We start from the raw sequence: 19879 nt of genomic DNA on the forward strand, positions 1-19879 counted from the left end.
TTTTACAGATGTTAAGATACTTAAAGTAAATCTAAAACAAAAAATCAAACCATCACAGAATTTGCCGTCCAGCAATATGAAATCATGGTTCCATTGCCTAATGAATTGTACTAGTATATTGACTAGAAACTCGCAATGGTAATATAAGATACAAAACATATAAAAACCTAAATTCTGATTGGACAGCACGTAATGTAAACACAACAGGGCGTCACCGGGGCTAGCAATAAAGAACTAGACAAGAAACATATGTGGTGACATATTTGGCAAAATCCAGGTCAAAAACTAGATGGTTTGATATATTTACAAATGAGTCAACACGCTCATTTTGCCTTAATCTTTTTAAGTTAATTACACTATCATTAATGGTGAATTGATAATCAGTTTATAGGATGTAAACATTAATTAAAAGGTGTAAATAATTGTTTTAGTTTATTATAGTGCATTTAAAGCATTTTAAAGTGATGGAAAAAGGATTTTAAATTATAATGAAAAGAGAACTCGTTATTTATTTTCTATTCTATCAAACTACTATTTTATCATTTTCAAATACACAATTTGCAACTATCATTTGTTCACGGAATGGAAACATAATTGAAAGATATTAAGGGTTGTTTGTATATATTAAACGTATTATAAAGTAAAAGATACGGAATTTGAAATTTAGAAATTGTAATGCAAACAGAAAAAATTACTATTTGATCAAACTCTCAAAATGTTTATGTTTCTTATTTTGAATTAGTTTTTGCAACAAAATTTGCAACCGTTGTTTCAAAATGCCCTTGCCATTTTTCAAGGAGATAGGCAGCTCTTAGTGTCACCCACCCACCCATGTACCATAAACAGACGGTTCAATCATAGAAACGATCGTCGTCAATCAACAACTATCGTAACTGTAAGTCGAATAAACAAAACAATATACAAGCACACCTTTGTATGGAATGTAAAACAATATTAAATGAATTTCTCCCACGCTCGTTTTAAAAATGAATGCCGCTTAATACAATTCCATCGTCATAGTCACAGGAGAGTTTTGCTGATTAATTGACTTTTTCACAACATACTTCATTGTATTTCCAAAGATAACCCTACTACTGTTCATTCTTGCGATCTACTTATAGGCCAATAATTAACCTCAAATATGTAAAGATATTTATTTCTATATTGAAAATCCATAACATTTTACTTTCTCTATGTCAATAACACCTCGGTATGTTTATCTTTAATATCGTCAAATTATAAACTTATTTTCTGCCATCCATTACAGGCGAGCTGACCGTCTCCGGAGATAAGCTTGGCTACATACCGCGTCCCACCACTAGTAGGCACGGGAGGAGCTCTCCACAGTAGGAATGCGCACCCGGCCTTATCTGGGTGTTTTCATCTGCAAACACCGATAAAGACCCATTGGATACTTTCGTTTACCTATTATACCCGTTTGTCTTACCTGTGAAAGAGGCCTACACCCTAAACTGACCCGTCAAACTAACCCAACATATACTGAACATCCCCACCTGGCCAGCATCATGAACAATCTAGACCGACATCCGCCCGAAGGGTCAGCAAGGAAATACCGCAAGGGGTAGGTATAGATATAGGTGTTATCAGTGGGGGAGTATCTACTTTCACTGTGATACAGGTCCAGCGACACCAAACTATGCCTGAATCTGGACACCTACACCTGGCAAAGACACTAATTGATGCTCTGGTGTTTACTGTTGCTATGAATAGTTTTATTTGTGAAAGAGGCTTCCTTCAGTGATGGATCGCTGACTTTGATGTTAGTTCATACAAAGTTATTTAGATCATTTTTAAACTATAGATAGCCACAGTTTCGTTTATCGGCAGTCTGAGTTGTGGAAACAATTTATTTAATTCCTAATGGAATACATAAAAAAATGATCGTTAGTTTTTCTTCTACAAATGGATAGTCTGATAGTAATTTTGTGCAGTTGGTATGTAAAGTATATTTATGACGTCACCAGCACGAGGAATGCGCGTGTGGGATGATATAACAGTGACTCTTAAATGTGACGTCATATCTTGTTGAGGAGTGTAAACAGATACCATTATATATACCTCAAGATAAAAATGATTACCAGAATGGTTTCACGCAAGGCAAGTGACATTTAATTCTGAAAAATAATAATTAGTCATTGCTAATACCAAGCAGTGAAACTAAGCTCAGCTACTGAATTGCCGTATATTGTTTTAAATGTTTAAATAATATTCTGAAATATTCAATAGTGTTTTACTAAAACCATTGTCTCTTTGCTACCATACACTATTCTAAAATACACCAAAAACAATATTACAAAAGAACACATATAATTGGTGTTTTAAATTATATTTTTCCGTCTCCAATTTACTCTAAATAGAATTTTTATCGAAAATAATAATGCTATTTATAAAGTCCTGATCGACAAAAACAGGACACAGGACAGTTTAAACGATATTTTTACGATTCACATTTTACTTCTGTTTTAATTCTCTACATTTCCAATCACAGCCGGGGTGCTTGTTTGTTTGTTTGATGAAATGACGTCCTATTAACAGCCAGGTTCAAACCATTATATCATATGTGAAGTATATAACAAGGAATTATAAATTATACTTGTCGTTATTGTTACGTTTTATATATTTAAATACGTCTGATTTTTTACAGAATTGGTGGCTACAAGATGGTATACACAATTAATGATATGAATACACCCGAAAACAACAACATACAAGAGAAGTTCCAATTTCAAAAGGTAGGTACTCAGTACTTTAAACAATAACAGTAACCGGTAGAATATTTAATATATATTTCGTACAGGTTGTATTACACTCCGTATTTGGGGAGTCTATTGAATTTGTTTTAATATTGAATAGCGTTTCCGAGTTCGAACGAACCCGAATGTAGGAAGATCTTAACCAAATTAGTCCTTTGAATTTAAACCAAGGTATTCAATTGACAATAAATCCCTATAATTCCGTCCTATAGTCAAAATGTTTATTTTTTACTTCAGTTCCAGTTAAGCTTTTACCATAACATTTTTGAAGAAATTCTGCTTGTTTCTGTTTTGTTAATATCATTGCTCGCGCTTAAGTTTTTCACAATTCAATTATGATATAAGCACAGCATAAATGTACATATAGTTTCTCCAATGTCTGGTCTTCCTTTTTATAACTAATACTCAAAACATTTTTTTCTGTTTGTGATTCTTGTTTGTCATTCTGGCCTGTCTATCTATTGTTGATTGCGCAGAACATGTCGGCTATATAGACTAGATACATTATATAGTGGAGTATTTCGTCAGATTTCTACTCTGAAAATTAATGTTTAAATATTTAATTTTCGATTAACCCTCTTACATGTACTTGTACGTGTGACGCATATAGGATTGTTTTATAACACCAATGACATTTCCGCATTTCTAAGAAGAAGAGTTCACATGGATGCTATTAAGTATTTATAATAAACAGTTTTTGAGGAGCTATTTCATAAGGATTAGTGAATAGTAGTTTCCAAAATTACAAGGAGACACATTCCGATATCCAGCCGACATCGTTATCAATTTAATGAAAACGCACGCGCTTGAAGCAATCTTGATATGAATTTATATGTGAATATATCGTTCAGCGAATCTAGGAGCTTAACATTTAAAAACAAACAACAAGCAATTGATTTTGCACATACCCTAATTTTATTAAAAAGATATTTAAACATTGAAAACTAAATACATTAAAATAATGCTCTTTTTAAATTTTCTTCAACTGTTGAAGGCTTTCCGGTCTTCTTATGGCATAAAAATAAATGCTGCATGTCGGTAAAACATGCATGCTTAAAACTTGATGCCAAAGATTGGAAAAATTTAAAAGCGTAATACATAAAATTATGTATTTCGTATTGAACAAGAGGGCCAGAGGGCCTTATCGCTCACCTGGTTTTTAATGCCAAGTAATGTTCTGAATACAGGTTCATTTTTACTTTCTGAAGGAATTTGCATATTAACCTCTAATTCCCCTATTGGGCCCCACCCCTCCTGCCCCTACGGGGTCAGAGCCAAAATTCATTCAAGCTCAGTTCCCCTTCCCCCAAGGATGTTTGTGGTCAAATTTGGTTAAAATCCATGCAGAACTCTAGGACAAGTAGCAATTTATAGGATTTTCCTCTAAATCCTCTATTGGGCCCGCCCTTCCTGCCCTGAGGGAGCCAGAGCCAAAATTTATACAAGCTCTGTTCCCCTTCCCCCAAGGCTGTTTGTGATCAAATTTGGTTACAATCCATGCAGAACTCTAGGACAAGTAGCAATTTATAGGATTTTCCTCTAAATCCCCTATTGGGCCCGCCCTTCCTGCCCCCCGGGGGGGGGGGGGGGGGGGGGGGGGGGGGGGGGGGGGGGGTCAGAGCCAAAATCTATACAAGTTATGTTCCTCTTCCCCCAAGGATGCTTGTGGCTAAATATGGTTACAATTCATGCAGAACTTAGTACCTAGAAGCGATTTAAAGGAAATGTTGACGATCAGACAGGCGGACAACGGAGGACGGACGCCGCGCCATGACATAAGCTCACCGGCCCTTCGGGCCAGGTTAGCTAATAAAAACGAAATATTCTAGTTTTAATTGGAAATTTAAAACATATCTTTGAAGCTATGTAATTTGAAAGCTTTTATACAGCATGACTATTGGCTCTCATCCGTTAATGTGTATTACATATTTTTAGCGCTGATTATTATCTTAGACATCAATACTCCATAACTAGATCTACATATGTTGGCAAACTTGTAACGATAAAACCAAAATAAACTTTAATGAACGGTCGCCTAACTGAGAATGCAAATGCTTTCAAATTCTGGTCTGGATGTTTTGGTTTCTGTATTTTCCCCTTGTTTGGTAATGTCTGGTGCTCTCTCACTTTTCGCCCGTTCGTCTATGTTTGGTGTGTCGTGTAGTTGTGAAACTTTGTACGTGATACGTGACACTTGTTTAACCACTAAAGCAAAACAAAACTAGAATGGATCGCAAATACTGTTAATATCTTGTATGAATGTTTGGGTTCTACGGTTTATTTTCTAATTTTGCTTTGTCTGAAGACATTTTGCCTTTGTACGTGATATGTATTGTGAAGCCCATTATGTTGCAAAATGTAATATCCCTTTTAAACGTTGATATAAAGATGTAAAGTCAACTTTATCAGTTCAACTACTTGTGATTCTACACATGAGCGTTTCATGATTTTTAAGCCGTGATAAACATGTATACGCAAAGTTAAGGTCTCCTTCGCTCTTTCTCTGGTCAAATAAGCACAAAATTAAAAACTCAAATTAAGAAAAGTACAAGGATTATATCAATATATAAATAGACAAATTGAGAGTTGTGGAGAGAGGGAAGATATATAGAAATATGGAAATGTGTACTAGAGGTATTCTGTTGAAGGGACACTGTATTAATTAAGTAATATTGAATAATTTTTAAAAAAGGTCTATTTCGGGTATTGAAAAACAATATTTATCTGCAATTTACATGAAGAAAACAAGCGAAATAATATAGAAATAGTGATATTGTTGATATTGTTGATATATATAAAATATAAATGTTAATTATCTTAAATCCATTGCGAAACAACTAATATTTCGCTTCCGATGACCCGGATGTAAGCGCAGGAGAGCTCGTAGAGTGGGAGAAGTCCGGAGTGCCCGGAGAAGAACAAAGCGATCGATATAACTAGTCTTTAGTGCCATGTTTGAGGTATATCAAAACTTTTGTGACGAGATTATTTCCTTTGTCCTTTTACATACGAAAACAAAACATATTTGTAATGTACGTATTTTACTTGATTTGCATTAACAAATACAATAAATCAATAAGACTCGATATGCCGTTGATGTCATAATCATGTTTCTAAAGATAATGCGGGAAAACTTATTCCTTTCTTTCATTATCTGTCCGGATATAAGGCATATTTCATATGTTCATCACTACGTTCCTGGTATACTATTCAATTAAAGCAAAAACATTTAAGTTAGTTTTATAACAGCTGTAGTGTGCATTTAATCATAAAATTCTGCAGTCATAGTAATTGCGTTGCTAAGTAACCATACCATCCCTGTTCCATAGGCTTGGCACTGTAATGTGTCGTGTGTCCACTAAATGTTTACTTTCAACATTCATCACTTAAACACTTGGATATATTTGAGAATAAGGCGTTGTCTAGGTAATTCTTAGAACAGATCTTTTAAGTTATAGACAGTTCGGTGGATCAAACAGCCACATCTATGTTTGGTAAACTCGATTAACATTCCACTTGACGCGTTTTTTCTTGGACTTTCGCTTTCTGTTTTGGAAACATGATGATCAGATGTTTGATAATAGATCTGTATTTATCTGTTGTGAATGTTGATATATCGTAACCATAGCAACAGGTATTTTTTCCACTTGTGTCATTGTGGTGTTGTCAGAGAATGTATAGTTACATAACTATTATAGAGCTATTAAGAATATACTGAGGAAGAAACTTGTCATGCTGGTGACGTTCAAGATGATATCTAGGAAGTAAGTTGGGGATAATATACACTGACAAATCTAGGTACCATTTTATTTAAACAAAGGGACTGTACACAGGTACTTCAGTGGACGGTATAAAAATGGCGGAGTGTTTAGAACAGGTATTTATTTAATTTTGATATATTTTAACAAATAATTATAATATATATATCATATTCTACCGTGAACTTTATAAAGTAATTACATTACATTTACATGTACAAATAATAACAAAACAGATTATATTCTACTGTCTATTCTGACTGGTTACATATTTAAACAACACACATTTTTTTTAAAAATGAGCATTGTTCTCCATTTCGGCGAAATTGACGTGCTGAAATCCTTCGTGTAATATTTATTATCTGTGATTCGTTTTTCATAGATATTTCTTAAAAAGAGAACTATAATTTATTGTGTAAGTTACGTAACTCTGGGTTAATAGCAATTTTGTTATCCTCTCCTTTACAATGTTCCGGATATTGCTCGATATTTAATGTGAACAGTTCACTAGGTAAAAAAATGCAAACCAAATTATGGAGATTTTCAATTTCAGTTGTAAATATTTGAAGTAATATAACATGCAACTGTAATTAATACCAATGAGTGAAATAGAGACTTCCTATAGTAAAATGGCAATATAAATATAATTATGATATATGTTATTATCGTCTGTTAACTATTTTCCATACATTTTATAAAAGGTTGCTGAAGCAACAATCATAATATACTTCTTCAACAAATATATTTCGATATTTTGTAGCGTAAGGTGCAAATCCAGATAGTTACGTCATACAGCAAATACGTTCGCTTTTGCCACCAAAATGTGTATCTGTTATACTCATGTGAAATAACATATAATAGCATGATGTACCTTCTTCCCTCTGGTTGAAGAATATCTCATTACATTCATTGTTCCATGTAAAAAGTTTCAAAATTGGTAAATTATTACAAATGTCACGATAATTATGATAACAGATTTCCTTCCAAATCTATATTACTTTAACTAACATGTTTGTACCTGTTTACACATCAGAACAACACACAAATGTATACTTGTAAAATGTCTTTACTCATTAAAAACATATTCAGTATTGTCGCAATACAAGGAGTGAATTAAATTTTTTTTATTGAACTTCCGGCTATCCATATGTCATTGTCACGTAGTTCCGGTTTAATAAACTATCATGGTAACACATAACCTTCCGTTGGCGGAGGTCGTGATAAGAATTCAGGGTAGATTGCATATCGCATAAACCATAATGTGTATCCTTTATATTTTAAGTAGGGTTACTTTCAATTGCTTCAACTTAAAAACCACAAATCAATACTTGTTTAATGCACTCATATACTTGTTGTGATAACAAAAATGACAAAACTAACCCCCACACCCCATTACGTTATTTAGTCGTCTTAGGCGCGTGTATTACGCCCCCTTCTGGGCCAGCAGACGTCGCCCTGTTCATATTTAAGGTCAAGAATGGGACCCTATCTGATAAAGAATCAAGTGGGTCAGTTCCGATAATTCAAAACTTTAAACAATCCACTCAGCTATTTACACGGTAATAATGTATTGGTAGCGAATATCAGGATCGGTGTCTGACAGACGACATACAGTTGTATGGTTCAATATATAAATCTATATTCCACAACATATAAAACCCTATCTAAACGGTCACTTCTTTAAAACAACGATACGTTTCATAAAGTTTGGGACATGAAATGCAAACTTCACCACAATTTGTCATTTGGTTACAAACACCAAATATGTCTCTATTCCAAATGTCCAATTTGTCGATATTCTAAAAAATAAAGCTGTACAACAAAACCTATGTTAACGACCATAAGTTTGATAGGATCAAGTGCTTGCTGGCAGAAAGGCGAGATTTGTGTAAACATCTAATCAAGTTTTCTTTGTCCCCTTGGAAGTTATTAAATGAATATTTATAGAAATAACTATCGTGAAGTAAAAACTAAACATATTCCTTCCTCTACAACATCTATTATCGTTTTAAACTATTTGTAATTGAGCTGTTTTACGAATTTTACGGCTGTAAACTCAAAGGAATACCCAAATGTAAAATGTGGAAATATAATGTAAAATATAGAAATAAAATGTAAAATATAGAAATATAATGTAAGATATAGAAATATAATGTAAAAACCGAAGAAATTGTATTAGATACAAACCAAAACAAAAAGCATATACGTCCGTGTAAAACAAATGTAAAATGCATAATTGTAAACGAACAAAGTGTAACTGATATATACTATTACTATAAATGATACTGCATTTATAGAAGCACAAAATTAGGATTTAAAGGCATTGCCAGATATTATGCATACCAATTGTTTAAGTGTGGATTTACATTCTTTTTAACAAGAAAAATGTTATAATTAAGTATATAGCTTGAGCTATATTGACTTTAATGCAAGCATTAGCATTCGATAGACATGTTCTGAAATCGCATTTGAGAGCAACAGTTCTTGTAGTACATGTGTTTGGTTAGAGTGAAGTGTTAAGTAAACGTTGGGTCAATTTATTGGACCTGATCAATAATTCTTCCAATTAATGGCCCTCACGACTTTCCATCTCGTGCCATACCGAGGAATGCAATGTAGGCCGTACCCTAACTGTGCTTTGATAAGGAAGCTCAGGTGTGTTTTTACTTAACTACCTACCACCCCCGCCCATTATAATGGCGAGATAAAAATGATCAATCGTAGCATGATTAAAGCAGACCAACTTTTATGAACCTATTAAGCAATGCCATGGTTTGCCGTGAAAAAGTTTAAGATGTATCAATATGCAATTATAGTCATATTTATTATTTTCAAGTGAATATTTTGATCATTTTCGCGAATCAGCAAGTATGCCCGTTGACCTTATATCCATTTCGATTGTACATTTAAAATAGAAACGAAAATAGTTTAACCTTGTTTTTGAATCGTATGAATTTCCCAAAGGAAAATTTGGTAATACATTTCTATCTGGTATACTGCATATAATTTTATGCACAATCGTCAAAATATGGAAGCTGCTTTAGCTCTCTGGTGAAAAAATCAAGAAAGATTAAACCCATCATGCTCAAAGCTTAACGTTGGTATAAAGAACAAAATACAATATTAAAATTAATGAGCCGATAAATGGATGAGGATACTTATCATCGGATGAATGAAAGAAAAAAAGAATGTTGAAACAATATATCACAATACTATCAAGCAGTATATTAAACTGAATAATATTGTAATTTACAGTCAAATTAAAGATTTCTTCATTGTATTAGAACTCCGGAAAAAAGGCGCAGCAAAATCGTTCTAGAACGGTTAAATCCGGAAAAGGCGTTAAATTGCCAAATACGGAGTGTTGTCTATTCGTAATCACCACAAACATTTGTGCCTGTAGGTGCGCAAAAATTCGCCAAGGTGTTGAAGTCTACAGGTATACACCCACTAAGAGCAGGCGGGTACATAATACTGGTAACACGATTCAACAGATAAACAAACAAACAAATTAAAATAAAAGAATCAACCACAAAATTAAACACTTCAATTACGTCACATTTTTGAAATTTTCGCAAAGGGTTTGGGAGGCACGAACTATCAAAACGAATTTAGTGGAACAGACAGATGCACCTTGTCGTGTCTATGCTGTACAATTAAGCGTTACGTCATGGTGATAATAGAATGTCTGTACGAACATCAGGCTTTAATTTATCGTTGAGAGCCTAGGAATCCCCGCCACCGCCGCCCAAATCTACATCCGCTGACGACCGGCTCACTGATAGTAATGCTATCAGCCTCCCTATGACACACAAGGTTAGCTATGAATAAGTAACAGTTTACAGTTAAAGTCAACAATTCACCATTAGTTACTAACGATACATTGATATGTCATCCTTGTACCTTCCGTCTCCATCAAAGAAGGCACCTGTTGTTTGGCACGGTCATCAAGGGAGCAAGGTGTAGACTTTAATCCAAATGTTCCATTTGAAATGAACATTGTCATTAGAATGATGTTCAGTGTAATGTTGTGTTTCATTAGTGACATTTTTTGTTTTGATAATGGACTTGCTTCAAGAGGACGATAACTGGACACCCATTCTCTTACGTAGGGTTTACGAAGGTTTTGTAAGTAAATGATGTGCATAATTAACCGGGTTAATGACATGACATAGGTCGAGATTCGTCAATACTTAGTAGGTCAACGAATACGGTATGATAATATTCATCATGCAAAAAGTTTAATTCAAACTTATTTCATAATTTTCCTTTTACAATTAAATAATATGTAATTACGATATAACTCATATTTATATGATTCAGAAGTGATTCTATAGTGAGTTAATGCAACTTTCAGAATTTGTATTTAAATATATAATGTAAAATTATCAAAAACATTTGGAAATTAAGTAAGTATCAAGTACATTGTATTTTAATTTCAATACGGTGTATACTGTGTACAAGAAAAGATTTTTGTTGCAAAAAGTGTCAAAATATAGCACTTAAAATTTATTTCTGACTGTGGACATTTAATGATTGATCACTCTATGAACGGTTTATTTATATATTCTTTGTACTCACTCTCTGATAATGTATGTAATGTCCATATTTATTTTGTTTAAATACAAGAAATATTGTATAATTTAAGAAGTTAGGATCGGATTTCTTTTATGCCACAAACGTCATATACAAATGGGGTCAACAAGATTAATTAAACAATATCCTTAACTATTGATTTAATGGAAAAACCCATAAACTTTCGTTCTTTCATAACTGTTTATTTTGAAGTCGCGCCACCTTTTTGTCTTTTCATTTGACGATCGTTTGTTATTGCATTGAAAAGCATAAATTAAATAAAAGTATATAGTATTTGCATAAGTCACTAGAATTACGTCTAAACTTACTTGGTTGTAAAGTAATTCTAATTTTCATTTATTTATATATTTATTCTTGTGTCTGTCATGTTTGAATCTGAATAGGGTTCATAACCGTACTGCCCTTAAAACTAGATTCCATTCAATTTCATATCTTTAGGAATATTATGACACCCTCGTTTAAATTTATCAATTGTTTTCATAATCCAAACATCTGTTATTATTTGTGTACCACTCTACTGAATAAATATCCATTGTGACATGTCAGACGTATACCCCGCTTCATTTGAATTTACACGATCTTAAACATATCACCGGTTACAACAATTTAGATATTTCGTCATATTTTGACAATGATGTACACGGAACGACACAATTATCGATAAGGAATAATACCAAATGAAAGGAGGCTGTCAAATTCTTGACAGATCAATCCGCTAACGGACATTGTGCTAGATCTAACCCACACAACCCAGGTATCCTTTGAATCTTGACCTTTAGTGAAGATCAAAATTACCAGTCGGACGGTCCGTAGCCTATGTACATGATCTCACTTCATTCTTCAACGCGAAAATATGTTGTGGAAATGTACAAGTTTCGAAACCCTGGAATGCTTGCACACCCACAGAGCCGCTATTCAAAGGATTTAACAAAACATAAAATTATACAACACCTATTCATTCTAATCATCAATTAAATCGGTAAAAATGGAACAGCATTTTACTGTAGTAGTTCAGTTGTTCTCGGACTGACTATAGATGCAATTATTTTGTAAATGTAAATGGCCAGACTATACTAGGTTGTGTAAGACTTTAGAAAAACCTTAACGAACGTGTAAAGTTCATTCTTATTGGCACGTCTTCTTTGAATGAATTTGATTGTTTAAGCTGTTAATTGTGTAATGTTAACACTTTGATGACAATGCTCAGTTTTTACAGATTCATTGCTGTATATGCTTTGAAATTTCGCGGGTGCACAATATTGCGATTTACTGTTCGGAAACTTTATTTTTGCAGTTATATCTTATTTTTAAAAGTGTCAGGCTACAAATATGCAGCACCACGATTTTGATTAATTTTTGAGGTTTTCACTTTCGCGAATGCGAAAATTAACCCCCGAATATTAGTAACTATATAGTATCTAGCAGTGTTCACATATTTTTGTGATGTACTATAATTAGTTATCATGTTGAATATTGTTCGATAAAGCAAAAGAACCTTAATGTGAATGGAGAGAATGAAATGAAAGCCATAAATTTGAACTTTATTTGAGTACTTAATTAAAAGCTACTGACAAAAAAGACCAGCAGTATCTAAAAATAGTTTTGATGATTTGCAATGCCTACATCGCAATATAGACAACAATATAAAATAAACATCTGGTGTCGGAATTTCAATGTAAGTGTTTCTTTGAAATTGTTTAGTTACTCTGCAATGCTAGCATTTAAATACAATTAAGTATACTGAGATAAAAAAACATTATTTAATTCGGATGACATTTCTTATTAGTTACATCCAGATCAAATTCCAGAGACGAAGCCAGAGGGGCCGGTAGTTAAAAGACCGATTCCACTACCGAACACAAACGGATTTACCAGCACAGAAAATTTAGTAATGAAATCCGGTATGCTTCAAGTAAGTATGGCATTTTTGATAATAAAAGATAAATCTTAAGACTTTTTTCATTTGCCTTCAGTTAAACTGCCTCAAACTATATAGATATTTGCGTACAGTAACGTTATCAATCACTTGATGTAATTTATTATAAATATCTAAATAGTATTATATACTATTTTTATTATAAAACATTCATCTAACATTTAAGATGCTAATTAAAATTCTAATTTTACATAATATATTTGTTACTTCTTTGCAATTTTTTTTTCCATAGAAGTTGGGCTTAAAACATAAAATTTTTTTGAAGACTTGTGGAAAAAAGTTTTGGCAAACATAATGTAAAACCAACGACACAGGAGAATACATTCGCACATACTGCGCTATTAAGATGTTCAAAAAACACTCACAAACTCTAACAGTTAGTAATAACACGATAGAGTCTGTAGTTAACATATCTATAACCGCTAATCCTTTGTTTTACCCACACGTGAAGATAACAACTCGAATCGACCACTACATCAAGAGAGCGTAATGACTTATTGGAAAACGCCTTAACGCCTACTACATAGACTACTGCTTACCGTATCATGGCATACTGAATATAAAAATTAGACCAACATCTTTGATTTTATCTAGGGTCAAAGGAAATCTAATAACTTCTTTATTTGTTTTAGGCTAACCATACCGGGATAGTTAATCCCGCCTTCACCGAGAATGTCGACAGTGGCAATACAGAGGCGCCATCTTGGAGTGATACGAGTAGCACCAGTGACAACAAAGATCCGAGTAGCTCACGGGCGTCAACTCTAACAAGAAACATGGAGAGTGACCACCTTCCGGAACCGGAAAAGAACTACAGTGTTATCAATGATACAAGGGACTCAACACTGTATGTTGTCATCATAAATAAATCCGCCTTAATTTCAAAACTTTAATGCGGTATATGTCATGAAATAGATAATTATCATAAATAAAGGTACTTAATGTACTATTTTTATACACAAATGAATATGTCTTAAATTAATTTTTTTACATAAACGTGATAAACGTTAAATTATGAGTCTGACTATAAGCAAATTTGCGAAAATAATTGAATAAGCCAAATTTGAATTGATTATTACTATTCTCATCATAGGATTACCTTTTTTGAAATAGGATTCTTTTGAGTATAGACAATAACGAAAAACATGATATGAATTTCAAATGACACACTTGTCCAAAATAGGTATTTTTTCCAAGATAAAATAATAACAAATAAGACATTAACAATATCAAAATATTAATGAGTGTTGTTTTAATAAAGATTATTATTAAATCTTTTGCCGGGAATTAATTGGTGATATAATTTTTTATACAGATCGTCCAACCTTGACAAAAAGACAGCCATCAAACCATGGGATGTTTTCCGTATAATGCCAAGAAAATCAAACTCTATTTTCGATGACCTGTTTGTAAACGTTTTAAAGAAAGTTGTGAAGGTGATCGTCAGCATATTCCTTACTCTTTTCATCATGCTGATGACAATACTTAGCAAAAGTATGTTGTTTCTCATCACATCAAACATTTATACGAATGTGACTTTGGATTGTGTTACAACATTGCTTCCGCGGGAAGTGACGTCATGTCGTCGAGTTCTTCCGGACGAACCACTGAAAGACACTTTCCAGTTTTCACAACATGTAGAAGTTAGATGGGTCTGGGCATTATTTATTGTCATATGCACGCCCTACCTATTTACGTGTGTGAAATGTCTCTGGCGGGTTTGTTTCAAGAAAACTCGCCACACCAAGTTCCGTGTGCTGATACTGGTAAGTACATGTGTATATACCTAATAATGCCGAATGGATACCGAATGGCCGATTATTTTAGCTGATATATTATCATCGCAATTTTGCGTGCCATCAACATCGGTGCGTGATTAAGATTCGTGAAATATTACGTTTTTATCGAATTGTTATTTTTGATTCCCTAAAAATGAATTTTCTTGCTTTTGATCTTACTATCGAAAACTTTGACCCATCAAAGTAACCCAATATACTGTTTTTTTCAGGTTTGCCGCTTTATTTAGAATATACTATTTTCCGGATATCAAACGTTTTCAATAAACAATAAATGTATAAAATACTGAATGACTGAAAAGTGTTGAAAATATTAAAACAGAATAATGAAATAATATCATTGCATTTTAATAGTTTTTTTGTTTCATTTTCAGGTTATCATAATTGAAACCTTGCATTCCCTTGGCATAAGCATTTTTGCGTTCTATTTGCTCCCGACATTAGACCCAATACGTGGATTACTACTGACTTTCGGGGTAGCTTTTTTACCGTCTCTTCTGAAAATATTTGACAACAAGAGTGAGACCGGTAAACCAGTCTACCTACTCATTGCAGACTTTGTCGCAATGGTGTTTCAAGCCTCTGTGTTAATTCTCTGGCCAGCGATCAACTTAACCAGAGGTCAAAACCTGAACGAATCCTGGTCGATTCTGGTGTCACTATTTCTGATCTCGCTAGGATGGTGGGAGAATTACATAAACAAATTCACACATTTAGGAAGATTCGGAATGGCCTTGAAGGAATTTAAAAGGAACATCCGTCGCATGAGAACTCGGATTTATATGATTGTTAGTTTCTGGAAGATGCTTGTCACTTTTGGATTTATGGTCGCGTTAATGAGTGAATTTAAAGCGCCGTGTGTTGCGGAACTCCTCTACCTTGGCGATGATAAGGCCAGGGGCTGTCCACATTTTGTGGATCCGTTAAATGCTGTCAATGTGGAAAGCAAAGCTTATATGAACGATCCTTTTTGGATAAGCATAGTTCAGATATTCGCTTGCCTGTTTTGCTACACCTTTGCCAAATCAGCGTGTAAAATCCTCCTTCAAGTTGTCAGCTTTTCCTTACCGTTGATGTTAGCGGCTCCAATAATGTTGGGTCTTTTCATGGGAAATTGTGAATCCTTCAAACTGAACGGTTCAACGGGTCCACTAATGCCGGATTACCTCTACTGGACCTGTGACATTCACGGAGTTTCCTACGACTTTCTGGATAGCCTCGTTTCCGACTACTATCTTCCGGTAACCCTCGGCTGGTGGCTGTCATTCATGTGGGTCACATTCCATATATGGATTCCTCGTGTAGAGCGTTTAGCTCAAACTGAAAGGTAACGTGATCCATTATTTCTTCAAAAATTTAAGATTTTTCTACTTTTGAGTTAGGGTATAGATTCTTACGCCACTATGTTGTGTGTATGAACATGACGTCATTTAAATTATAGCAGCAAACTAACAGAAACATATAGAGGAATACATACTTACCACTTATTATATAGTGATACAGTAGCATCACTAGATAGAAACATATAGGAGCAATACATACTTACCACTTATAATATAGTGATACAGTAGCATCACCACATAGAAACATATAGGAGCAATACATACTTACCACTTATTATATAGTGATACAGTATCATCACTACATAGAAACATATAGGAGCAATACATACTTACCACTTATTATATAGTGATACAGTATCATCACTACATAGAAACATATAGGAGCAATACATACTTACCACTTATAATATAGTGATACAGTATCATCACTACATAGAAACATATAGGAGCAATACATACTTACCACTTATTATATAGTGATACTGTATCATCACCACATAGAAACATATAGGAGCAATACATACTTACCACTTATAATATAGTGATACAGTATCATCACTACATAGAAACATATAGGAGCAATACATACTTACCACTTATAATATAGTGATACAGTATCATCACTACATAGAAACATATAGGAGCAATACATACTTACCACTTATAATATAGTGATACAGTATCATCACTACATAGAAACATATAGGAGCAATACATACTTACCACTTATAATATAGTGATACAGTATCATCACTACATAGAAACATATAGGAGCAATACATACTTACCACTTATATATAGTGATACAGTATCATCTACATAGAAACATATAGGAGCAATACATACTTACCACTTTACATAATACTAAGGGCATAAACTTATATAGGATACAGTATCATCACTACATAGAAACATATAGGAGCAATACATACTTACCACTATATATAGTGATACAGTATCATCACTACATAGAAACATATAGGAGCAATACATACTTACCACTTATATATAGTGATACAGTATCATCACTACATAGAAACATATAGGAGCAATACATACTTACCACTTATATATATAGTGATACAGTATCATCACTACATAGAAACATATAGGAGCAATACATACTTACCACTTATTATATAGTGATACAGTATCATCACTACATAGAAACATATAGGAGCAATACATACTTACCACTATAATATAGTGATACAGTATCATCACTACATAGAAACATATAGGAGCAATACATACTTACCACTTATATATAGTGATACAGTATCATCACTACATAGAAACATATAGGAGCAATACATACTTACCACTTATAATATAGTGATACTGTATCATTACCACATAGAAACATATAGGAGCAATACATACTTACCACTTATTATATAGTGATACAGTATCATCACTACATAGAAACATATAGGAGCAATACATACTTACCACTTATAATATAGTGATACAGTATCATCACTACATAGAAACATATAGGAGCAATACATACTTACCACTTATAATATAGTGATACAGTATCATCACTACATAGAAACATATAGGAGCAATACATACTTACCACTTATAATATAGTGATACAGTATCATCACTACATAGAAACATATAGGAGCAATACATACTTACCACTTATAATATAGTGATACAGTATATCACTAACATAGAAACATATAGGAGCAATACATACTTACCACTTATAATATAGTGATACAGTATCATCACTACATAGAAACATATAGGAGCAATACATACTTACCACTTATAATATAGTGATACAGTATCATCACTACATAGAAACATATAGGAGCAATACATACTTACCACTTATAATATAGTGATACAGTACATCATACTACATAGAAACATATAGGAGCAATACATACTTACCACTTATAATATAGTGATACAGTATCATCACTACATAGAAACATATAGGAGCAATACATACTTACATATAGTGATACAGTATCATCACTACATAGAAACATATAGGAGCAATACATACTTACACTTATAATATAGTGATACAGTATCATCACTACATAGAAACAATATAGGAGCAATACATACTTACCACTTATAATATAGTGATACAGTATCATCACTACACATAGAAACATATAGGAGCAATACATACTTACCACTTTATTATATAGTGATACAGTATCATCACTACATAGAAACATATAGGAGCAATACATACTTACCACTTATAATATAGTGATACAGTATCATCACTACATAGAAACATATAGGAGCAATACATACTTACCACTTATATATATAGTGATACAGTATCATCACTACATAGAAACATATAGGAGCAATACATACTTACCACTTATAATATAGTGATACAGTATCATCACTACATAGAAACATATAGGAGCAATACATACTTACCACTATATATAGTGATACAGTATCATCACTACATAGAAACATATAGGAGCAATACATACTTACCACTTATATATAGTGATACAGTATCATCACTACATAAGAAACATATAGAGCAAACATACTTACCACTTATATATATAGTGATACAGTATCATCACTACATAGAAACATATAGGAGCAATACATACTTACCACTTATAATATAGTGATACAGTATCATCACTACATAGAAACATATAGGAGCAATACATACTTACCACTTATAATATAGTGATACAGATCATCACTACATAGAAACATATAGGAGCAATACATACTTACCACTTATAATATAGTGATACAGTATCATCACTACATAGAAACATATAGGAGCAATACATACTTACCACTTATTATATAGTGATACAGTATCATCACTACATAGAAACATATAGGAGCAATACATACTTACCACTTATAATATAGTGATACAGTATCATCACTACATAGAAACATATAGGAGCAATACATACTTACCACTTTAATATAGTGATACAGTATCATCACTACATAGAAACATATAGGAGCAATACATAACCACTTAAGTGATACGTACTCATAATAAAACATATAGGAGCAATACATACTTACCACTTATATATAGTGATACAGTATCATCACTACATAGAAACATATAGGAGCAATACATACTTACCACTTATAATATAGTGATACAGTATCACACTACATAGAAACATATAGGAGCAATACATACTTACCACTTATATATAGTGATACAGTATCATCACTACATAGAAACATATAGGAGCAATACATACTTACCACTTATAATATAGTGATACAGTATCATCACTACATAGAAACATATAGGAGCAATACATACTTACCACTTAATATAGTGATACAGTATCATCACTACATAGAAACATATAGGAGCAATACATACTTACCACTTATAATATAGTGATACAGTATCATCACACTACATAGAAACATATAGGAGCAATACATACTTACCACTTATAATATAGTGATACAGTATCATCACTACATAAAAACATATAGGAGCAATACATACTTACCACTTATAATATAGTGATACAGTATCATCACTACATAGAAACATATAGGAGCAATACATACTTACCACTTATAATATAGTGATACAGTATCATCACTACATAGAAACATATAGGAGCAATACATACTTACCACTTATAATATAGTACATACAGATACATCTACACTGAAA

The 19879-nt window shown here is 33.0% G+C and overlaps 1 protein-coding gene across 1 annotated transcript in view; it reads left to right on the forward strand.

Annotated features, from left to right (window-relative positions):
- Positions 1-1312: 1312 nt before the first annotated feature.
- The window catches only part of LOC138310580 (chitin synthase chs-2-like), a 30938-nt gene continuing 12371 nt past the window's right edge, over positions 1313-19879 (forward strand). The window contains exons 1-6 of the mRNA XM_069251851.1: positions 1313-1582; positions 2666-2753; positions 12915-13040; positions 13697-13911; positions 14380-14830; positions 15235-16187. Of these exons, the coding sequence (XP_069107952.1) occupies positions 1527-1582; positions 2666-2753; positions 12915-13040; positions 13697-13911; positions 14380-14830; positions 15235-16187 (1889 nt within the window). The 5' untranslated portion in view covers positions 1313-1526. The remainder of the gene's footprint in view (positions 1583-2665; positions 2754-12914; positions 13041-13696; positions 13912-14379; positions 14831-15234; positions 16188-19879) is intronic.

The sequence above is a fragment of the Argopecten irradians genome, chromosome 16 (assembly GCF_041381155.1).
Source record: "Argopecten irradians isolate NY chromosome 16, Ai_NY, whole genome shotgun sequence".
Taxonomy (NCBI): Eukaryota; Metazoa; Mollusca; class Bivalvia; order Pectinida; family Pectinidae; genus Argopecten; species Argopecten irradians.